The 24,166-nt window shown below is 46.9% G+C and overlaps 1 protein-coding gene across 1 annotated transcript; it reads left to right on the plus strand.

Annotated features, from left to right (window-relative positions):
• Positions 1-1,417: 1,417 nt before the first annotated feature.
• Positions 1,418-23,295, plus strand: ELK4 (ETS transcription factor ELK4). Its single transcript, XM_080569518.1, has 5 exons — positions 1,418-1,660; positions 9,943-10,158; positions 11,546-12,469; positions 13,633-13,749; positions 15,039-23,295. Exons 2-5 carry the CDS (start codon positions 9,952-9,954, stop codon positions 15,135-15,137), a joined length of 1,347 nt encoding a protein of 448 aa, XP_080425644.1. The 5' UTR covers positions 1,418-1,660; positions 9,943-9,951; the 3' UTR covers positions 15,138-23,295.
• Positions 23,296-24,166: the final 871 nt, after the last annotated feature.

A 24,166-nucleotide genomic window follows, 5' to 3' on the forward strand; every position in this document is an offset into this window, starting at 1 on the left:
GTGGGAATCTTACGGCGAGGCAAAGACGGGTGTTTGTGCACCAGAGGGAAGTGGGGAGCATGCTGCCTGCTTGACCCTTCACCTGCTGCTCCTGACGCCTGATCCGATGGGAAAATAACTGCTCTCGAACTGGTGTGGACCCTGGTTTTAGTACGTATCTCAGGACAGAAACCGCCCATCTGTGTGCTGCTGCAGGCCAAGGCAGCGCCCCTTAGCAACAAACACAGTAGCTGACCATAGGAGAGCAGTTTCTTGAGGACTCAAGTGCGTGCCTGGGCTGCTTTAACGAGCTTCAGTGTGATTAAGGCTCCTGCTGCGTGTGCGGTCTCCTATCTGCAAGCCTGGGATCACCTCTCGCTTCTGCTCAGCCTCGGGAGTGCCCAGGGATTATGTCTTTGCTACCAGAGTGTTAGGATCAAGTGGGACATGGAAAAAATGCAGGAATAGAGAAGCCCTGGCCCAAGCTGGGAGCCTTCTGCGAGGAATGTGTCCAGGTGGGCTTCCTGAACATGGCCTGGTGCCACCCCGCTCCCCTGCACCAACATGGGGTTGTGACTTTCCCCCAGGAAGAACCATCTTGGTGCGGGTTTCTCCACAGGCATAGGCAGAAGCAGGGAGCTCTCTGCACAGAGATGGACGGAGGGACGTCCGCACTGGCATCTGCAGAGTACAAACGTTGGGTCGTCCCCTGCTCGAGTGACACCTGGACGCTTTTTGCCGGGGTGAATGCTGTTCTGTGTTATCCCTTGGAAAGTATTTATTTATTTTTCCCCTCTCTACCGTCTTCATGCTGGGGTCTTTTAAATTTTAAGCCATCTTTTCTGGTGTTCCATGACTGCGGGCGCTGCTCCTTCACGCCGTGACACAACCACTGACTCCTCCGTCCCAATCCCGAAAACCCGGCGTGGTGCTGGGGGCGAGGGGCGGCCAGGCTCCCCCAGCCCTGCTGCTCTGACTGCGGCTACCAGCTCGGAAACGTGCAGCCTAAATCCTGTGAACTGCTGCTCCTGGGTTCCTGCTGCGCTTTCCCTCCTCGCTCCGCTTCGCTTTCCCTCCTTGCTCCGCTTCACTTCTCTTCATTTTCCCTTCTTGTTTCGCTTTGCTTTCACTTCTCACTCCGCTTTCCCTTTCCCTCCTGGCTTTTCCCGTTAGGATCCTCGCCCCCAGCACGTTCTCCTCCCCCCTCCCGCCCGGCTCCCCCCGTGTCCCCGTCCCGCAGAACCGGCGGCGGGGCCGGGCCAGGCCGGGCCGCGGGCACATGGCTGCGAGCGGCCTGGGCGGGCTCCGCGCCCCGCGGACTACACCCCCCAGAAGCCTTTGCGGGCAGGTGGGCGGGTACCGCCGTCCCATTGGCTAACGGCTCCCTCTCTCTGCTCGCGGATTGGCCGCCCCCCGCGTCCCTAGGGGGCCGTGGGCGGAAGCGTGGCGTACGGCGGCCGCGGAGGCTCGGTGCCGCCATGTAACGCGCCCGCCGCTCCCCGCCGCCGCCGCCTCCGCGCAGCTGCCCTGCGCCGCCCGGCCGCCTCCTGCCGCCTCCTGCCGCCCGCCATGGGGGCCCGGCGCCCGGCCCGGCCATGAAGGGCGGCGGGGGGGCCCGCTCCCACCTCCTGCCCGCCGCCAGGGGACCGCGACGCCCGGGGACCGGCGGGGCTCCTCCTCGGTGAGCGGGGACCGGGAGCGAACGGGCTGGGGTGGGGGGGGGGCTGAGAGGGGCCGGTGATGGCCCTGAGGGGGCTGGGGGTGGCTGAGGGGGGTCGGGGGGGTTGGGGGTACCGGGGGGGGCCCCCGCTCGGGGCTCGCTGCGGGCACCGGGGGCTGCTGAGGGGCCGGGGGGGCTCGGTCAGCACCGGGGGGGCCGCGTCGGGCGTCTCTGAGGGGATGTGGGAGGGGCTGGGGGGTCCCGGGGTTTGGGGGGAGGGGGTCGGGGGGTGGGGGAGGCACCCACGCGTGGGGGCTTGGCCTTGGGGAGCGGAAGAGGCCGTGGGGGCTGTCCCGGCCCCCTCCAGCCTCCGTTAACCGGGGAACGGAGAAAAGGCCCCGGCCGGCTCCGTGGGGCACGGGGGGGGGTCCCCCAGGTCCCCCCGGCCCCCTCTTTTCCCCCCGGCCCCGTTTGTTTGCCCCCCCCCCCTCCTGAGGTGAGCGGGAGGCAGGAATCGCACGCTCGGTCGGGTGGTCGTTTTTTTTTTTGTTTGTTTTGTTTTTTTTCTCCCTGCCTTCTGTAATTTTATTTATTTATTTATTTATTTTTTGGAGCGCTTGTGTGTTCTTTGCGGGATGGGTGGATGCCTCCCCACATCAATAGGGGAATCCGTGGAGAAAGTATGCAAATGGGCGCTGCTGCGCCGCCGGTGCACGCACGCAGGCGGCTCGGATCGGCTCGGCTCGGCGCGCACCTGCCTGTTACACAACCTCACCTGAGCGCCAGGCCCGCTGCCAGCAATCCCCCTGCTGCCTCGCACAGAGGGGGGAACCCGGCGTTGCTCTGGCCCCGGCTGTTTTTATTTTTGAGCAGCGGCTCCGGGCGCCTTGCAGGCGAGCCGCGCGCGGGTTTAGTCGTTAGCGGTGCTCTCTCTTCCTCTTCTCCTCCTCGTACGCAGGGCGAGCGCGCTCCCTGCACCAGGCGCAGCCTTCCCGACGGAGCTGCGGCCTCCGTGATTTCGCCCGGCCTTGTTTATTTTTAGGGGCTTAGCGCCTGTTTGCGGAGAGGAGTTGTTCCATCGTCATGGCAACCGGGCTGCGTGTATCATAAACATTATTAAAGGAAACCTTTTCCAGCTCAAACGAGGCTTCCTCTTCGTAACGAGGTTAGGATCGATGGGAAACGTCGAGCCTGTTGCTCGGGGCTCGCTGCGCGATACGGTGCGGGGACCCGGCCTCTTGCTCCTCGCCGCGGATGCTTTTACATTCAGCAGCCGTGCCGTGCCGTGCCCGCCGCAGCCAGATCCATCTGCTGCTGGTAAATGCTCCCCGCGGCCGCTGCCGTGGCAGAGGAGGAGGAAGCAAAGTGTAATCCACTGAAAGAGGAGCTCTCATACAATTACATATCTTCATGGCTTATTAGAGGCGGTCACATCAGCGTTAGAAACAAACCAAGTGCCAGATAAAAAATGGAGTGTCTTTGAAGTTTGCCATTCTTTCTGTTTTTTCCTGGCTGTTCCCCTGCTACCGAAAGGTGGGGAAGGCTAGAAAATGCAAATTCGGGACAAGAAGTACTTATTTCTCAGGCAGGAGTTAAAAAGATGAAACAAACTGCTCCAAAAACCCAAAATATTTGCTAATACCTTAATTTCATATAAACTTGCAGCTTGATTTTTCGAGCCAAGAACAGAGAATTTATTGCAGCGTTTGTTTTAAGTAAATATGACTGTCAGACTTGGAGAGGGATTAGGCAATGAAAGCTGTGGAGCAGCTCTTATCACGAGGACATCCTTCAGCGTTTCCTTCCAAGGAGCTTCCTGCCTCGATAACCACGGCTTCTCGTTCAGAACGAGCTGATTTTCCTGACCGCCTGGGAAACAACAGCGCCGTGAATACCAGGGCCAAGGGGAAGACTAGAATTTACTGGGATCTGGGATTTTTTTTTTGCTTATTTTTACCCGATTTTGCTATTTGTTAGAGAAGGTGCAGTTTGAGTGCTTCTTGGAAAGCTACCGGGGTTTGGAAACCTTAATGCTGATGTTGCAGATGGGAAAATGTGCGTCTCTAATTTAATTCCTTGCAAATGGTAACTTGGTTTTACACGTACAGCAGTCTTCTAACAGGTAATTCACCTGTCTTCGGGAAGTAAGCTAAGAAAGCAAGCAGCGATGGCAGCAGGAGTTCAGGTGTCCTTACGGTGCTCGGTGTGTCCCAGAAGCGGGCTGCGTCCCGTTCCTAGCACCCTGCTGAGGCAGATTTTTGGCCGCTAGGTTTCACACGTGTTGGGCAGCAGGCTCCTAAAAGGAGTCAAAATTGGTAAAACACTGCAAGGAGTAATTCAGGTGATTCACCTTCCCGGGGGCTTGAGAATGTTTTACGAGAGGTGTGTTGGTACAGGGGTGTTTGGAGTGCAGTGCTAATGAAATTGTTGCTTGATTGCGTGCTGATGACCACTTAATTGCATAGTTCATTAGTGATGTTACAGCTCCTCGTCCCGTTAGTAAAATAAAAGGAATAAGGGGAATAGCGCAGCTTTATACTTACTTATTTTGTTGGCTGGACAGAGACACTGAGCAGCCTGACGGTCCTTTGAAGTTAACCCTGTTTTGAACCAGGGGTTGGGCCTGTGACCTCCCAAAACCTCCTTTAATCTAAACTGTTGCCTTTTTTTTTTTTAATTTCCTGGAACAAGCATCTAAAGCCTCGTCTCCACGGGAATATTGCGCAACAGAACAGGGGTTATTGTCTACAAATTCCTTCTGTTCACGCACCATGGCCATCTTCAGCTATTAAAAAAAAACATGGGGAGGGTTTTGTACAGTGGAGCCCTAACAGCTCAGCTTCGCTGTGCGGGAGCAGGGTGCCCCTGTGTTGTGTGCACAGCGAGTCCGGCTTCCTGCAATTGTGTAAGGATTTAATTTGCTCACCTGCCGGCCCGCTGCACGGCTGATTTGCACCATTAAGCACGAGGACCCCGAGACAATCTCTAAATTATCATTGCTGTTTGAATTTATTTATTAAACGGAAGTATTTGGGGGGAGGTTTTGTTCTCTTCTGGTGAATTTTGGTGCTTTCAGGGTGCTGTGCACATTGGTGGTACTGATTCGGTTCTGGCAGGCTTCAAGCAGCATCCTCTGTGGCACCGTCACCCCGTGTCTTCTGCTTTATGCTGCTCTCAGCCAACTCGTGAGGTGTCACTTCTGTGTAAATGTCTGGACAGCTGTAAGCGTGCCCCTGACGTGCTTGGGAGGGATTTTTGCCCTCGTAAGGGCTGTGACACTTTTTCTTCCCCTCTCCTTTGCACCGGCCTTGGCTTCTGGGGGGGGGATTCTGGCAGGGTTGTCGAGCTGCCTGCTGTAACCGGCCCATCTGGAAAAGTCATCGGCCTGCAGATGCTGATAAGGGAACAAACCGAGGCGCGGGATTACTGAGCTGCTCTCGGTGTTGAGTCAAAGCACAGGAAATCTGCCAGAAGGCGTTGAAGGGGGGGCTGGGGCAGAGCCCCTCCGGTGCTGCCCCTGCTGCCTGCCCTGTCCCGGCTGGCTGCTGCCTACCGGGGCGTAGCGGGTGCCCCTCTCCCCCCGAGCTGAGGGCGCCGAACCCCTCGGTTTGTTCTGCAGCGGTAAGTACAGCTGCTGGCCGCGGTAAAATCATATGCCGCTTCCTAAGCTGTGCCACGCAGTGACCGCGCGCTCTCCTTCCCCCAGCGAGGCAGAGCCTGGAGGCTCTGTAATCACATGGATTGTGCGAGGCGGCTTGTGGCGAGATGGGTGAGAAGTCGCTCGAGAAGATGCCTATCTCGTGTCCTGGCTCTTGTAGACGTGAAGCTGTGTGAAGTCAGGGCTCAGACAAAGCTGCAGCAACCTCAGAGAGGCTGCAGCCACCCGAGCACGCTCAGGTCTGCAGCGTGCGCGCTCAGCAAAGTGCAGCCAAACTCCGTCAGCTACCCGGTGTGCTGCGAGGGTCAGCCGTAGGCGGCAGAGAAGATCTCAAGACAATAATAGTGCTCTATTTTAGCATGCTCATTACAAAGTATAACTGCCCTCTGCCTCTAGCAACTATTTTTTCCTCGTACTCAACTGGTGCAGAAGTGGGAAGGCTGTTGTCATAAACAGCGCCGTTGCTTCGCTGCCTAATTCCCTCATTGTCTTTTCAAATGAGACCTTTGTCTTTCTCCGTGGACTCTCAGAAGGAAAATAACCTTCAGCAAGGAGGCAGTTTGCAGTGGTGTGCTTGTAATTATTGGTGTATTCATCTCGAAGAAAAAGCAATCAAACAAGGAGGCTTTTTATGCTGACAGGGAGCTGTGCTGGGAGATTGATGCCTTTTGATGAAAGGAGCCGTAGATGTGAAAGAAGCTGAAACGTTACGTACAAATCATGCAAGAAGCAACGCCTTGCCATTGTTAGTGGGGATAGGAGTGGGATGGTGGGTGCCTCTCCTCATCCCCATGCCTTTGAGTTCCTGTAATCAACGAGCCCGAAACGTTTCTGGGGAGTGGGCTTTGCTGAATCAAAAGGACAAGAGGATCCGCCAAATTCCTGCCCCTCTTGGGGCGGAAGGAGGGGGACAGTTTTGAGCACGTGGCCCTAAAAAGGGCTGGGGTATGGACAGAAGCTGGGCTGCCCAGTGCCACCCGGCAGCTGGAGGTGTTGTGCAGAGCTGGGGTCAGTTGGTGCGCTGGCACCGCTCAGGAGGCCTCGGGGCTGCGAGGTAAGGGCTCGTGGAAGGAGACAGCCGCCCGGTGCTGGAGAAGGAAGAACTTTTTAATGCAGTACCTGGTTTTTCTTAAATCAAACAAAGCAAGGTGCGCAACTCGGCTGTACTGGTTTTAATTTTACATTTTGTGTGGTGTTTTTTTTTTCTAATCCTGTTTTTTCCTGAAGAAGCAACAGTTCTTTGATGTATTCTTAGGCGGTACCAAAGCAAGTTTAATAAAGTCAAATGAGAGGAGGCTTTATTCGTCCTGCAGCGCTGTCTCCTGTATATGTATTACCCTCTCCCAGTTGCAGCTTACTCCTGGACTCTAAAGGGGCGAGTCCTACCGGCGAGCCCATTGATTTAACCAGCTGGGAGGGTTATTTGCTGGCCCTCCTTGCTGGATATAGTCTGCAGGAAAAACTCCCAGTGACGCTGAGGTACCTCTGTTGTTTCCTGTACACGTGCACAATAAATATTTAATAAAGAGGGATGTTCATTCTTCTCACCTGCAATACAGCCTGCCCCTTAACAGCACCACGCTGCTCTCTGCCCGTGTTCCCTGACAGCTGGGCCGTCAGTAAAACTGCCCTGCCTCGTTGGGAACGGGTCTGATGGAGACTTGATAAAGCGGAGGGTGATGGCCATGTGCAGCATATCCTATAAGTGATGGGAGGGATCATGACAACACTAAAGCCTGTAAATGCCAGAGACATTGCTAGAAACTCAGCTGATTACCGTGCCAGTACAGTCGGTAACTGTGCCCCTGCCTGGGGAAGGATTCTTCCAGCCAGAAAACTGCAATGCCTGGGACCCAGGCACCGTGAGCTCTGCGCAGAGCATCCACGTTATTATTTTGGTCAGTGCTCCTTAGAACAGCGTAGCACATCACCGTGAAAGGTGATTTTTTGAAATCCTTTATCTAATATCATTTCAGTCACTACAGGCACAGGCCGTGTTGCTGAACTTGCTGTGCACACACAGTTTGGTCAGCACCGTGTATCCCAATCGCAAACCAGCCTTCGCCTAGCAATCATTTGACTGCAGTTGGTGAGCTTTGAGATGATAACAGCAAAGTACTTCTTCCCAAAGGGAAGCACGCCGGTGGGATTATGGCATTGAAATTGGGGGATGAAATCTGCACAGGTTTTTAGGCGAAGAAAAACCTCTGCCACTCTGAAATTCTGCTGCTAATCTAATTTCTGTGTGATTACCTCCCGTTGCATCAGGCAGCGCTAGTTGGTGCAGTGCTGTTACGGGCTTTGGAGCTGCTGCAGATAAATGTAGCGTGGGAATAATCACTCAACTTCATTTTCCTGCTCTTTCGCTGTTAGCACTTAGCGCGGGTATTGACAGCTCTGCAGAATGGTGGAATCAAGTCCTTATGTCTGCACAACAGCCGTGCGTGTGCATCATCCTGACGGCACAGTGAGGCTCCGCTCGTGGTGCTCCGCGGCACGCGCGTCCCTGGCCGTGCCAGCAGGCAGATATTAAACGAGATTAAAGGTTCCTGGTGAGTGTGAACGTAAGTCAAAGTCCTGGAAAGGATTGAATTCGGTTCCCTGCCCCAGAGATCCGGGCCTTTCGGCTCCCCAGCGCGCTGTGGGAAGTCTCAAAGCACTGGGCTCAGCAGCTGATGTTTTCTTAGAGTACTCGGCAATTAATTTGGGCAAGCGTGGAGTTGTATGCGTGCGGTAATTAACGAGGAAAGCACCTTAGGCCAGCATAACAAGGTGGTGTGGGTGTCCTTCATTTTGAGATTGTTGCGTGTAATTGCAGCAATTTAGCTGGCTTGATCAATGTAACATCCCTCTGGAGTCACGTAAGCGTGCCATTAGGCAGGTAGTCCTAAAAATAGGCTCAACGAGATGGGCTCTGCCCAAAAAAACACCTGCCCTGGGGCACCTTATTTAAATAAGAATGCACGGTCCTGTGTGAGCTGTCAGCAGTAATCCTTTTACAGGGCTGAGTGAGTCGGGAGGCTCTGACACGAAGCCGGTTCTCTTCCTTATATAGGGCTGGGTGAGTGCTGGGCAGTATCGAGGTTGGAATAAAAGCCCTTGGTAACAGATGAACTGGCTGGCAGTGCCGCCTGGATCTTAAACCTAGCCCTGCGGATGCCTGGACCTCAGACAGCGCGGGCGTGGGTCCCGCTTGCTGGGGCTGGGCGCGATGCTGGTGCTGAGCCTGGTGTCTGGTCGCTGGGGCTGCAGACTCCCCCCCAGAGAAACCCCGTGCTCTATAGGTTTTTTACTGAGATTTGTTTGGGGGGGAATCCAGCAGTTACACATATCAAAACAGCGTCACTGTAATCCACCGTGAAGGCTCTTGTTGCACAGTGGCTGGGTTTCTTGTTATTGCAGTGGAAGAAGTTGAAGCCATCTGTGTGAGGAACAGCTTCCTCGCTGGGAGGGTGGGGAGGGCTGGCACGGGCTGCCCGGAGAGCCTGGGGAGTCTCCCCTGGGGATATTCACAAGCCACCCAGACATGATCCTGGGTACGGGGCTGTCGGAGACCCTTCCTGAGCAGGGAGGTTGGGGCAGCTGATCCACAGAGGTCCCTCCAACCTCTGCCACTCTGCGATTCTGCAAGAAAGAATCGGTTCTGGACTAAAGGAATCCATGTGGGATACTGCATTAATATAATTTGATCTGTTAATTCTCAGCGTAGCTTATCCTCATGCTTCCTCTGTGCAGACAGGATTATTTGCGTTCTGCTCCAAAACGTCTGTGGAAGTGCTGTTCCGCGCGGTCAGATATGGTCAGGGAGAGATGGCATCTCTGCCGCCTCGTCTGCCCCCGGTGACTTTATCCAGCCACAGCTCCAGTGTGGGAAAACCGTGCTGGCAGTGGGTGAAGCGACTGGTAGGCACTAGTGCTAGAAAGTCTCAGCCTAAAAGACTCATGTAGGTAAGACACGAGAGGAATCAAGAGAAAAGCCAAGACAGCATCAGAAATCATTTCATTTACTTTTTTTAGCTTGCTTTCTTGTAAAACACGGGGATGACGTTTGGGAAAAGGAGGAGGTTTGAGGGGAGACCGGGGGTCGATTGGGAGGGACAGCAGCAATACAAATGAAGGAAAATTGAGTTGTTCTGCACAGCGGCATCCCCAGGTAGCCTAAGCAGTTGCTTGATCCGCTCTCCGCCTTGTTAAGGACCCGGAGGCTGGAGGTGGGTGCAGGTAAGAAACGGAGGAGGTGAGTGTGGGTGTTTGATTTTACCTGAGTGCACCTGAGCTTTTTTTTTTTTTTTTATAAAGCAGTACAAGTCAGAATGGGTGAACATGGAACAACTTAGAAACTGTGGGTTTTTTGGTGTTTTTTTTTGGATAATGACTCATTGCAACTTACCCAAAGTGACCTGATTTAGTTAAATGAGGCTAAATATAACCCATGTGAAAAGGACTGACATGTGGGAGGAGACGATAGCAGTTGGCTCTCAGCCTCTCTGTTCTGCAGGGAACATCTTTCACGACTGGTGACTAATAATTTTTACTCTTGCTGCCTTTGGAAATAACATCTCTGCACCCGTACCCCCTTCTAGGGAGATGCAGAAAACGCACCGGTCCTAATCTGTCGCCTCTTATCTGCCTTTCTGAATTTCAGCTTACTGCTATGGACAGTGCTATCACCCTGTGGCAGTTCCTCCTCCAACTCCTGCAAGAGCCTCAGAACAAGAATATCATCTCTTGGACCTCCAACGACGGGGAGTTCAAACTGCTGCAGGCAGAGGAGGTGGCCAGACTCTGGGGAATCCGCAAGAACAAGCCCAGTATGAACTATGATAAACTCAGCCGTGCTCTCAGATACTATTATGTGAAGGTAACAAAGTCCATAAATCCACCTGAAATCCTTATCCATCTTACCCGCCTAATGAGCTTTGTTTCCTTTTTCATTCTCTTCAAGGGGATAGGTGTCACTTCTGTCTCCCAGACTTAAGTGAGGTGCACTAGTTTATGTTTAGACTCGCTTTTTTGCCTTTTGTTTATCCTCATACCTGGTTCCTCCCAGTGGTTATGTTACGAGGTTCTAGATACATTTGTGCAAAATGTTATCGTCTTTGATTTATGTCTTTGCTAGTATGAATCCTTCTTTGAATAATGTTCTCCTTTGCAACCCTTCTCCGAACATGTGTGTCCTTGCAAGTGTTAAAATCTTCAACACTCCAATTTAAGCAACAGAATGATAATGATGGTCCAGATGGTGAATGTTGCACCACCTTGAGACCTTTTCTGTAATTGTCTCTACGAAGGAGCTATCAAAATAAGGATTTCTTGCGTGGCAGCCCAGTCTTTTTCTTTTCCTCCTTGTGTTCAGAAATGCACCCCTAAGAAGGATATTGAGTTTATTCCAGTAGAGTAAGGTGCTTCTCTTATTTAGCTAATGTCTTCTAAGAACTTGCAGTAGCCTTTCATTAGTGCACGTGTAGTGTCAAAAAGCTGAACTAGAACCGCAGTGTGGGATTGTGATCTTCATTTCGGTAACCTTTCGATAAGCCATTTATCCCACAACTGTTACTGTGTGGGTGTACGGGATTGAAACACAAAAACAGTTCCTGAGGAACCTGTCAGTTTGTAGGGTATGGTTTGTTGCTTGTCTTTTATTATTGAGTAGCACGGTTTCCTTACCTCTGCCTTTATACCAAGAGGTCTCAGAAATAACAATTGTTCAATAAATAATAATATTCTTTGGCCCAAATTGTTTGTGGCATTGCAGTTAGGAACAAACCAAGTTTGATGAATGCTACTTTGCCTATTGCAAAAGCTGATAAGCCTACGTTCTGCTGACCAGTTCAGCTTCTTTCTTTTACTATTATCTTATTAAGAATAAGGGTGATGTGATTTGATAGATTGCACTTACTGTACACATACCAATGATCTTAACTTTTATGTGGATAATGGGTATCTTTTGTTTCCTAGCTGATCTTTGAAAATATTGTAAACTGAATTGTTCTGCAGTTTTAAGGCTGCTGTTAGTACATTTAAGGTCGGGGTTAGTTCACCTGCTCTAGTGTTCTGTCTGTGAGCTCTGGAAACGATGCTTTGGTGGGATAACTAAATTGCAAGAATGCAGTGTGTATTTTAAAATAAATAGAAACAATTTTCAGTGAAAGACTACCAACTATTTAATTCCTCAGTCTATTTTAGGCAATGTTTGTAGCAAGAAAATTAATCTGAAGGGCTAAAAATATATATCTTCTTACCCACAGAATATCATTAAAAAAGTGAATGGTAAGAAGTTTGTATACAAGTTTGTTTCTTATCCGGAGATTTTAAATATGGATCCACTTGTCGTGGGCCGTATAGAAGGAGACCCTGAAATGACTGGTTTTGCGGAAGTTAGCAGTGCTCCAAAGGATGTGGAAAACTGTGGGAAGGAGAAGTCTCAGTCATGTGCTAAGTCCTCCAGCCGCAATGACTATATCCACTCAGGCTTGTACTCCTCTTTTACGCTGAACTCCCTGAACTCTTCCAGTGTAAAACTCTTCAGGTCCATCAAGATTGAGAATCCAGCCGAGAAACTGACAGAGAAGAAACCCGCTCAGGATCCAACACCGTCTGTCATCAAGTTTGTAACCATGCCCTCCAAAAAGCCGTCCTCTGTCCCCCTGGTCGCTACCACTTCAACGGTCTCTGCCACTTCCACCGCTTCTGCCCCTTCGGCTGCATCCTCTCTCTCCATGGGATCAGAAGAAACTCTGCAGACCTTGGAGACTCTCGTTCTACCCAAGTTAACTGTCCCTGAAGCTCCAGCACCTTTGCCAAACTTAACCACCAGCTTCACCCCAACTCCGCCTGTATCCTCGGTTTCTCCCACTCTGCAAGTTCCCTCCACTCCCCCTTCGCCCCCCCTGAGTTCTAATCCTGACCTGGACATTGACACGGACATAGAGTCGGTGGCTTCGCAGCAGCTGGAGCAGGCTCAGAGCCTTCAGCATCAATCCCCAGAGCCCAAAGAGCAGGATTCATCTGTGCTGGAGAAGGAATTTGCCAATCATCTCTCCAGATCTAAAAAACCCAAAGGGCTGGAGTTGGCTCCTACTCTCGTCATTACAGGCAGTGATCCAAGTCCGTTGGGAATACTGAGCCCTTCTCTCCCCACCGCTTCTCTTACTCCAGCACTTTTCTCTCAGGTAACCGAATTACCCCTGCCACCTCTTTTTTTTTCCTTTTTTTTTTTTGTTTAAAGAGTAGTGGTTATGTTTTTAAACAGTAAGGGAGGGCAAATGGAAAGTTAAAAGCCAGTAGATAGTATTTGGGAGCTCTGAAACCCATGACATTACTTCCATTTTCTTATAAAACAGAAATTTTATTCATAATCTTCATTAGCTCTCACCCCAAAGTGTGTCCAAGTGGCACGTCAGCTATACGCATCTGTACGGTGTTAGCATGGGGAAGGCAAAGCCCAGCACCAGTAGGATCCTTTGTAAATCTTCCCAAAGTGACACTGAATTATTTCAAAAACCCTAAACCCTGCCCTTCAGGCTGATTCTGAAAATGCTTAAAAATAGCTAACCACTGAGGTGTTTGTTTGCCGAGTTCTTTCACTTGATTCAGTAGCCTTTCACTTCAGACCAGAGTAATGTGAGTTAACGGTGGTAAGAGTGGCTGCAGAATTTGGTTGTTACCGCTGTGTGGGAAAGGAAAGCTTTCATTCCTCCTGGAAAATTTGGAAGAGAACCGAATCCAACTATGCTGTTATATTGCTCTGTATATATTTAATCTCCTTCCTGTAATAAATTGGAGTGAAACTGCAGGGAAACCGCTGATAGAAAACTGAACTGGCTGAAGGCAGGGGGGAAAAATCAAGTGTAGCTGCTCTTTTGGCGCCCCTCGAAGTGTTTGGCTGGCGAACCTGGAACATCCAGAGCACTCAGAAGCTGGATGTGAATTTATTTCATTGTGGCTTACATCACCGGTGTCACCCAGACCATGTGTATGCCCACTGCCTACTCACATTAAATTCATAGGCTGAGTTTTCCCAAGTCATTGCAGGTGCTGTGTACTGAATTGCAGGAGAGGCCAATTTGCTGTGCGCGGGATTTGGCAGCTGCTGGGAGAAGAGGGCCAATTGCTGAGAAAGGGGAGGGAGAGCCGATGACTGCTGCTGTTGTGGGGCTTGAAGGGAAGAGGAGGAGAAGGTGGGAGGAAGCGGAAGGAGAGAAGGGGAGTTTCTGAAATTTGGATCCAGCCCTCCGCAGCTGTAGGAGCTCATTATTGTGGCGAGCTTTCCATGTGCTATCTATTACTCAGTGCAGGTTTCAAGACAACTGACTTGTCTCCATGTGTTTTGCAGACTCCCATCTTGCTGACCCCAAGTCCCTTGCTCTCCAGTATTCATTTCTGGAGTACCCTAAGCCCGGTTGCTCCTCTCAGTCCTGCAAGGTTGCAAGGTGCTAACACACTCTTTCAGGTAAGTTCAGCCAATCTCTCTGTTTGACCTACACTTAACCAATGCCCCCTTCTTCAGAAGACCTGCTGGGATCTGTTACCCCAAAAATCCAATGGCAAGTTTAGGCAGTAATACTTGCTGCTTAATAAGGCAAGTAAGCATTTCAGGGAATAGTTCATACTTCGGTTGCTTAGTTATTCCAAGTTTAAAGTACTAAAAAGTCGCTTGACAGTTTCCTTGAATTCAAGGAGTCATTTTGTACCCAGTGGAAACAAAGTAGACATCTTTGTTTTCTATTCCCATGTTAGCTTTTGAGAGCAAGTTTAATCTTAGTGGATGTTTACCCCGTTTTGTTTAAGTATATTGTAAATGTTGTTGTTTCAGAAATGTTCTAAATTAATAGCAATCTGCTGTAGTTAAATTATGTTTTTTAAGTCTGCTGTTCCTGTAAAACTTGCCTCCTTATAACTTCACGGGTTAAGAGTTTCCTGGAAGTGGAATTTTGCTATTCTCTCGTGGTTCTTTTAATAGTTTGTTAACAGCCTCTTCCTTTGAAGGACATTAATTAAACCTCAGCACTAGTAAGAAGGGAGGCTCTGTGTGTGATCTCTGTGGCAGTATGTAGCACATTTTGTGTATGCTCTGTATTATTCTATCTTTTATGGTTAAGAAATTCTCCGCTTCATTGTTTTCAGTAAATATTTTTATTCATATAAGATTAAAAAAGAAAAAAGCCTTCTAAATTAAGAAAATAAAGTCTTTAGCTGTAATTACCTTTGATTTTGCTCTACTTGGGAATTGGAGTACCTCTATCTGTTGCCTGAGTCTGCATAGGCAGAGGGTGAAATTTTTAACTGCTTGTCTTTTGGGTTTATATCTGACATCTCCATGGAGATGAAGGAAGTACCTTATGTGTACTGTCAGGATAGGCAATAAACAGCTAGGTCTGAAAATGCGTTGGACCTTTTCCTCTATAAATAGCTGGTAATTAATTGAGGAACAATGTAGAACGTGGTTTCTCAACAACCTCTATAAAGTCCCTGTCTTGTGACCTTATTAGTTTAGGAGATAGGCAGTGCTCAGCGCAGAGGCTGCAGACTGGGTCTGTCTGGTGACGCTGGTTGCAGTTGCACAAATCCAGCTATCTGTGATGCAGTAGCATTTTAAAAGTCAATTACTTGGGGAAGACAAGAAGATTATTTGCAAGTTTTTGTTAGTTTGTTTCTGGGGGAGCTTCTACATGCACAGATATGAGAGGAACAGTAAGTCAAAATAGCCTCTTCCTTACTCATTTTTGTTTTGTCTCTTAGTTTCCATCAGTGCTGAACAGTCATGGCCCATTTACTCTGTCTGGACTGGATGGACCCTCTACCCCTGGCCCATTTTCCCCTGATCTGCAGAAGACATAGCACATGAACTCATGGAAAGGACATATTGGCAAGCAAGGGAAAGATTATGACACTTATATTTAACCATGTTTTTTAAACGAGCAATTTATAATTCCACAGAGATTATCAAGTCATAGTTTTTGCCATTCCCAGATAAAATGCCTTTTTTGCAAAATTCCTGTTTTTTGAAGACCCAGATTGGGAATGTATATGCAAACGCCTTAATAGGAGCTGAAGCTCCGGTCTCTTCTCTTCCCTCCTTGGTTTGGAAGACTTCACTATGGATAAAGGGAGTTTCAGTTGGTGTTGCAGTAACTGAGTCTGCACTGATTGCAGTAAATGGTATCAGAGAAGTCTTTTCTCTGTGACTCTTGGAAAACCTCTGTTCTTCTGCTTCCTGTGCTTGGCAAGAAGAAATCTAATCGCGATCGAAGCTGGCATTCCAGGAAATGCTTGGGAAAGGGGTGTGTGTGCACTCGGCTTTGCCTTGGGGCCTGATAACTTCTGCAGCAACAAAACAGCCCGCGTCTTATCTGCTGTACAAACGTCTTGTCTCTTTGCAGGGAGAAATTTTCAAGGAATACTCGATGATTGCGTTACTCAGATATGAACAATTTTTGAATGGCATTGTACACAGACAGTCCAGCCTCTCGGAGAAGTGGCCTGGCTGCCTTCTGGATGCTTCCTGGCCCTCCCTTCGGTGAGGAGGCAAGGCCTGGGGACAAACGAATGGTGGGATTAGTTCCTTTCAGTTCTCAGAAAGTTTGAATGCTGAAGTCCAAACATTTCTTGTGCCAGAGACCTGTTCTAAAGCCTGTAATCTCACTGCTAGATCAGCAGCGTGATGGATTTACGTGAGGTTTGAGGGTGTATCTGTTACGTGAGGTTGCTGCCTGATGCGCGATTATCAGACCCAAGCCGTGGGTGAGAACACTAACGTCTGAACGTTAACGTTACTGCTCTTTTCCCACAGGTGAAGTGGAGAAGCTCCTCTTCTCCCAGCTCTTATCTCGAGTTTTGCTTTACATCTATTGCTTTTTTTATACGAGGAAGCACTCAGACCCCAAAAACGTTAGGCTTAGTGCATACAGCTAGTTGAGAAAGGTACCGTGGCGTATCAACCTTACTGTAAATTTGCGCTTGCTTTTCTTTCCTTGGTGGCCGTGTGTGTGGATGAATACAGGATCAGTTTCCAGAGCCATTTGAACCACTGACGAAATGAAATTTGTAATTAGATTTTTAAACCTCAGGAGGCCTTTTAAGAGAACTGAGGAATGAAAGAAGAGGGACTCTCCTCGCACGGCCCCCTCAGAGGTTGGATGTCTTGGTCTGCTGGCACCGAGCTCTGTGCCCTTCCACTTTGGGTCTCTGCTGTCAGGCAGCAACTTCGGTTTGCTACCCACATACGTGTGGTGAGTTGGTGACATATGGATAAAAACACCCACTAGAAAACAGATGGGGACCATCTCTTTCCTTCGGTATCCTCACTGCCCGTCTTTGAGGTTTTGATGAGCAGTGAAAAAAGATTGTACCTTTACAGCAAGAGGAGCTGGCAGCGTGCTTCCTGCTCTAGTGCACCTGTCTGGTGGGTGAGTGGTGAGCTCTGCCTTCCCAGAGTTTTCCTTTTGCCACTTTTGTGGACTCTGAATTCACTTTAAAGCATACGTATGACAATACCCAAGACTTAATTTACTGCAGTGATTTTCTCTCTGTATATTCTAGCATTGAAATATGTAAACCACTTAGTATGTTCCCGGTAGGGCGCCCTAGCCTTGGGTGGGTGTAATGGAGTTGCTTTTTGGGCATTATTCATCCAGAAAGTCCTCTGCCTGGTGGGAGGTGAGAGAAAAGAGTGTGCCTATCTTGGGGTGCAGATAGCAGGGCGCGAGCTCACGTAGCGAACTGTCTTCCTGGCCGTCACGTCAGAGGCACGACACTGCTTCGCGTTTTACACATCAGCAGATGCAGGATAAAGTTCCTGTGCCAGTGGCTCTTAAAATGACAATGTGCAATATTGACTTTTTTTTTTTAAATGCAGAAAGAAACCTGCAGATCATAGTTAAGAGCAGGCATGTGGAATTTTCTGGTTTGCATGATAGCTTATGAGTTTGCTCTAGAAAATATATATAGCTATATATAAATAGCAGCACTTTTAATGGTTGTTTTAGGTTGGCCAATTTTATGCCCACTGTGTGTGTGGATTTGAGAGCAACATTGCAGACTAGGATTAGAGTTTAAAAATAACTAATGAGCACTAAAGACTTGCAATTTAATTGCTTCCCTTTCCTTGTCCCCTATGGAGAAAAGCCAAGTTTTTGTTTAAAAGTTGTGTATGTGCACACGTGCACTTATTTTTTTGTAAACTGTATCACTTTCAGCATAGGTATGCAAGAGAACCAAATGCTAATGTAGCTTGTCAGTTTTGCTTGGCCTGGTTTCATGCTCTTCTCCGAGTAGCTGCATAAGCTTGCACTGCCACAGCTGGTGGCTGAAATACGTGTTCACCTTCAGGAATACCTTCTTCAGAGAGTGTGAAACGCAGTCTGGATGTGTTGGCTTCGATCTGGTGAAGTCCCAACTTCCTGACGGATGACATGAGAAGGTGACTGCTTTTGCTTGGGCACCTGCCTTGGAAAATAAAGGTCCCACATAGGATTATAATCTCAGGAGGCAGTTGGAAAAGCAAGACTAGGCGAGGTGAGGTGGGAGAGAAGTTCGCTCCTGTTTTCCCCACTGTAACTTTCAGGTCACTTAAAATAATAGTGTCTTGTATATATGCTGCCTCATTAAAAGGACATTTACTAATACGTGTATAACTGCCAGCTTTTTTGGATCACATTCCTGACAGCACAGTGTCGCTGTGACATCCTCGGAGCTTGGTTGTGTGAACTGCTGGTACTCTGCTGGCTCACTGCAGGAGCAGTTTGCAACTTGGTTTTAGTGTAGGGAAGGTGGGGGTTAATATAGGCTCTCTTTTAATTATCATGTTAGCAGTCTGTAGTATGGGTATAGTACCATGTTGGTTTTAAAAATAGTGCAGCATTACAGAAACATTTTATTACGTTACAATTCATGTTGCTGAAGTAACTGTGGTATTGTCGAATGCTTGGTAGTATTTGCATCGGTTAATTCATAGATGGTGGTAGAATTAGACTGGATGAGCATGGAAGCTGAACATCTGTCTCGCTTCTGGAAATCTCTTTTAAATGTCATTGCTGCTGTATAATAGTACTGCAGAGTTGCAAAGCTTGCGCTGCTGGTGCTGTCTGTGCTACGTCTGTTTTTTTGAGATCCTGAACCGTCAGGATGCCACTAGCAACGTGTGCTGCTAGCAGAGACAATCCGTGGAAAGCAGAAACGTGTTAATAACAGCCTACGTTTAGAGAACCGTCCCTGTTCTGTCTTACCCATTTTCAGAGAATGTGATCCTAGTAATGAGGGTGATGGAAGAAAGGTTTTTTTCTTAGCAGCTTAAGTCTAGAACCTTGTTTCAGAAATTGGTCTTCAGCAGTGACAGCTGAATGTAATTCCTATGCACTGTCTTTGGCACATTCAAACTGCATTTTGCAATAGGTCAGGAAGTGATGAAATTCCTCAAATTGGAGAATTCGTTGTATTCACTTAGAGTGTCCTAAGACTTCAGTATCCATGCATCTTTGGTGTAACGGAGTGGGAATTAAAATATGGAAAGCTTTGGCTATTCAGCAGTTTGTTTGGGATAGTTTCTCCCTCTAATATGTTTTCAAACCTCAGATATCCAACAAACAGATTCTTCTTGGTTTTCATAGTGTTCATTTTAACCACAGTGAAGGCTGCTCATGTGCATATCTTCCTTCACAAGCTTTTCAACACGCCGACCTGTTTAATGTCAGATTCCCTCATGACTTCAACTTCCATGCGAGAGGTTCTGCAGGTCGAGACCGGATAAAAGAGCTAGCCTAGCGCATCGATGCAGTTTCTCAGGTGAGCACAAGCAGAGTTCTGGTCCACTTCGGTAGCATTATTCTAGTGCTGAGTTTGGAACCTACAGTGCTGACAATCTGTTGGCTACCCATGGTTTATTCATTTATCTTTTAGTTACTTTTTGCTACTGTTTTATAGTGTTTTTTTGTATGTACTCAACTTTTACTATACAATTTAACCTCTTCCATTTTTAATGCATACTTGTTTACAAGACACATCTCAGTGTTGTATCAAGAGGCTATCTTGGTATTGTCAGCTATGAAATAAACTACATCAGTAGTTAAGGAACATTGTCGAAGTTGACAGGTATTTTAAAACTTGATGTTTGAGTTTTGGGTGTCCATAACAATTTTGTTCTGTTTTGTTCCTTAGTTCTCCTGTGTAAGAAATATTACATACCGTCTGGCCTCTCGGGTCCTAGGTATGGAGGGTTTATTTTGTCTTAAAAATGACGGAGCACGGTATTGCGGACAGGCGGCCCGAGCACCACGGGATCTTACACTCAGCAGCTAAGTTGAAAGTACATGAAAATTGTAATCGTGTTGCTTAGAAGCTATTTGGGGTGTTTTAATGAGGTATAGTGTGTCTTGCCTAAACAGGAATTTTTATGGTTTGATTTGAATTTAATTAAACAATAATTGGCAATGGCTGCTGTTTAGTCTGAACAGCGTTAGGAAATCTGCTTAATGTGGAAGCCTTTGGCTATTGCCATCTAGATGAGTGGTGGTTAATATGTGACATGCTGGAGTTGATCTCCTGAAATCTGAGGCTGTCAGGTGAAGATTAAAGGATGAAATGCAGTGACAGTTGTTTTACACAATTCTTCAGGGCTATTACTGCAGTAGACTTTCTTGGATTGACATCTGTGAACATGGCATTCCACGTAGTTTGAGCGAATAGCATTGACTCTGTAGGACCCCTTTATAAAGCTGGTTCTGGACAGAAATATTTCTGAAAACAGAACCAAATCTTTTCTCTGTAGCCTGCTTTTAGTCATAAGGATGTAATATAGGAACTACAAAGCCACAGGAACGGCGGTGCTGCCATATTTCTACTTTGTGTTGAGTATCATTATCAGACCTTCTGCCTGTCTTGGTACCGCCTAAAGCAGAAAGGCTAAGCGTTGGTTTTGGGTGTCTTGCAGATTTTGAACTGAGGAATGTTATTCTTGCTTTTGTACAAAGAGCAAACAAAATTAAGGGAGAATATGTTCACTGCAGAACGTTGATTCTTTTTGGAGGATGCAGCTTTTCTGACCATGAGCATACTTTTAAAAATAAAAATAAAGTGACCTGTAAGGTAAGAAAACTGGGCAGGGCCCAATGTTTCTGCTTGGATGTGTAAGCTAATGTATTTCCCTTTTCAGATAGCGAGATGTCAGCTTCATATAAATTATTCTATAGAAAACAGTAGAACTGACTAGAATTGATTTTTGTTTACCCTTCCCTTCCAAAGAATGTTGGTGAAGACTTTGTGGAGCTATTCCAGGCATCTGATTAAAAAGCATGCTTCTACAGCTGAAGACTTGTTTTCTGTGTGCGTTGTTTAACTGAGACTGGAATAGCTCTCGTCTTCTGAACGTCCATGTGCACACAGTCACTGCCCGAGAGGATGTGTGTTCGGTATGTGCTCTGGCTTTCAGATTTGTGTAAATGATGCTTACGGTGTACACTCAGAGCAAATACTGCACTATGCAGTTGCCACTTTTAAATGTTTTGCACATGCTGTTGAGGCTTTTGAGGGCTTTTTCTTTCCTTTCCTTCCCTTTTTTTTATTTTTTTTTAAGTACTCAAATCAATTTTACCATGGTGTGGGCTAAGTATTTGCCAAAGGTTATTTTTAAACGCATCTTTGACATTGCTGTATGCTACGTCTTCTATAAAAGTGTCTTAACTGTATCTTTGAATAATTTTATATTAATGGAACGACAATTTGGATTTTTCTTTCCCCTGAAACACTTCTCTGTTGAGACCACGCATTGCAGAAGGTTTTCATCTCAAAGTAGGGATTTTGGCAGGGTGAGAGGGTAACGGTATAATTAGCAACCTTTGGAAAACAGGGGTCTTTTAATGGAGACACCGAATGAACTGTAAGCAGTGCAGTCCGAGAGGCTGGAAGGCAGTGTGTTTGGAGCCCACCTCAGTCCTTGGGCAGTACATGCAACAGTGCTGTACTAATAACTGGAAGCTGTTTTGTTTTGTTTTCCTTCTTTTTTTTTTTTTTAACACAGGAAGGCTTTGAGGATGGCTTCTGCATGGTTCCTAGTGTGTGCTGTGTGCTGGGGGGGGGGGTTACAATACCTGGGTTTGCTCTAGGCTCCTTGAGATGCATTGTGGTTTTTTTTGGCTAGCATGTCTTAAATCTTCAGGCTTTGAAACTGCTTTATAGAATTGTGTTGACTTTTTGTTCTGCTGTTATTCAGTTGCACAGAGTTTTATATATATGATGTACTAGTTTTAACGTTAATTCTCTGTGAACAGGGTTGAGATTATTCATTGTAGTTAAAAAAAAATGTATTCTAAAACTCCCTTTGAAAATCTTGTTTGTATTCTGTTGCAGTGTTACCAGATGGCCTTATGTACGTCACAGTGTTTTGTGATAAGTACAGTAGCACATTTAATGCTTATCTCTCCCAACCCCTCTGTTTTTATAGCTGAGAAGTATATTCTTAATAATAGAGATGCATAAACGGGAAAATTTAAGTGACATGTATGGTAAGGATAGTGGTTGTCTCCTCTAATGTATGTTAGGACAGCTGGAGTTAATCTGTGACTGAAATGACTCTGACTAGGGACAGTTAACCAGCACAAGACTTTGTCTTGGGAATGTGAGAATCGCTGTGTGAGCTGATGGCAGACGTGAGTCGTATGCCAGCAGCTTGTAAAAGGGAAGAGATCACTTGGCTTCATCAGAACTGCTCTGACTTACACCAGCTGAGAATCTGGTCCTTGCAGCTTTTTGTCCGTGGCTCAGAGAGAGCCAGGGAGAGAAGGTTAAGCTAAATTTTAGAGAGCTTCAGCAACCCAGTCAGCTGTGGTAACGTGTGACAGTCGTCGTTCTGTTTAAAGTGCATATCTGTTTTGGAAAGTGATTTTCTGATGCCTTTAGTGTTACTCCTCAAGTGAATTTTTAGGTTAATTTGGATTCTCTGTAAATCAGCGGGATGACGTCTGCAGTATTTTCAATGCTACAGCAGCTCTGACATTTCTGCTTGGGGCAGACTGTGGAGACAATCATGTAAGTTAACTCTTTAACTCTGAAATGGATTTGATTTTACTTTACTTTAAGTAAAAATGGTATTGAGGTCAGCACATAACATTTTCAGTTACTCTTTCCAGAACAGAATTGCGTTTAATATGCATATATAGTACCGAGTTGAGAGACAAAGCAAGTTGTGTTATAGCAAACATCTGCTGGCTTCCTACAGTGGAGACTTACTCCAGACATGGACTTTTAGAGCCAACTGTAACCTTACACCGCTTTGGTGCTCTTCTTACAGTTGGGTAAACTTGCCTGTGAGAGAGTAGCTTCTCAGTCGAACTTTTTTTTTGAAAAAAAGAAAAAAGAAAAAAAACTTATAAGAGTATCTTAATGCCATTGTGTTTTAAAAAAATGCTGGTATGTAATGCAAGTACATAAATAGCCAAAGTTTTCAGTAATTGTTCAGTGTTACTAAATTTGCTTTTATTTAACCTTCCAAGATAACATATTAGGAAGACCTTCAGCATGTTGATATCATATTGAAAAAAAAGTCTGATCAACTTGATTATCGCAGATATGCAGTTATTTGAACACATTTCAGGTTTGACTAGAATTTGGAGGGCAAAGTTCTATGATGCAAAACTTACTTTGGAGGACGTGCACTGTATTGACACTTCAAAGTAACTAATCCTACTTTTCAAGAGTGGCATATTGGCAGTTTTTATTCAAACATAATGAAGGTCTTTCCTGAGAAATCAGGTGACTTTTCTATTGCTTCAATTTTTGTGCAAAAAAAAAAAATCAATGTATTGCAATCTTTTTTTAAAAATGGGGTGGGAATAGTTAAAGAAAACTATTTTATGTAAGAACTGACAGAGGGATTTGCTTTGTATAATGCAAGCTGGCTTTAAAAAAGCATTGTAGCAAATTATTCAAGTCAATCATATGTTAATAGTTATGTGCAACCAGACATGCAAAACAATTGTATTTTTTTAAATAAATATTTTTAACAAAGTTCCTGATCTTTTGACTGTTTTTTTCAGTGGAGGAAATTGAAAGTGACAGCTGCAGGGTGGCTTGCTCTGTGATAGTGAGGGAGTTCATCAGACCTCGAGCTAACCTGTCTTGTTGACAGAAGCACAGGCTTCCTCCCTTTTTTGCTTGAATGGAGACAGAGACGGAGCTACTGCTGCTGGCTTTGTGGTGCCACGCAGTCTTTGTGCCAGAGCAGGTACCATTCCCCCCAGTGAGTGGCTCCTTTCCATATTTAATGCTAATGGCAAAGTGGAAATCTGAATTATCACGTACACTTCTATCAAAAGAAGCACTGTCCTGGAAATAGCATTTCGCTAGGTATCGTCCATCTGCAAGGACATCATAAGACGTGTTTTGTTTTTTTTAAATAGCTGACAGCGCCTGGTATGATATAAATGTAATCTGCATAGATGTCTTTCTAAATAAACTCCCTCAGTTTATTGTTTCGTGCTCATTTCCTCTGTACAGAGATGGAGAGAATGCTGTCATAGTGGGAGGGTCTCTATTAATAACAGATTTATTTATTTATTTTTGCTGTGATTGGGCTTTGCAGTACACCACTTACTTTTCATCCCAGCTGTCTCCAGGAGCGTTACAGTGGCATCCTGTGGCTCTAGAGAAGAATTACAGCACACACTGCACTGGATGTGAGGCAGGAGGGCTCCTGAAGTGTAGGGATGAGTTAAGCCCCAAATTCAACTGTGTTTATCCTCCTTCCTGCTTTGACCTAGAGTGCATTTGGGTTTATGTATACAGCATCAGCTCAACAAGACAACCATTCCTGAGAGGATTTCTACAGAAGCCCTGCGTGAAGATAGTTTATGGAAGGTAAGATATACTGCTTGGGAAAA

This window comes from Anser brachyrhynchus (genome assembly GCF_964034855.1).
Source record: "Anser brachyrhynchus genome assembly, chromosome: 27".
In the NCBI taxonomy this organism is placed as follows: Eukaryota; Metazoa; Chordata; class Aves; order Anseriformes; family Anatidae; genus Anser; species Anser brachyrhynchus.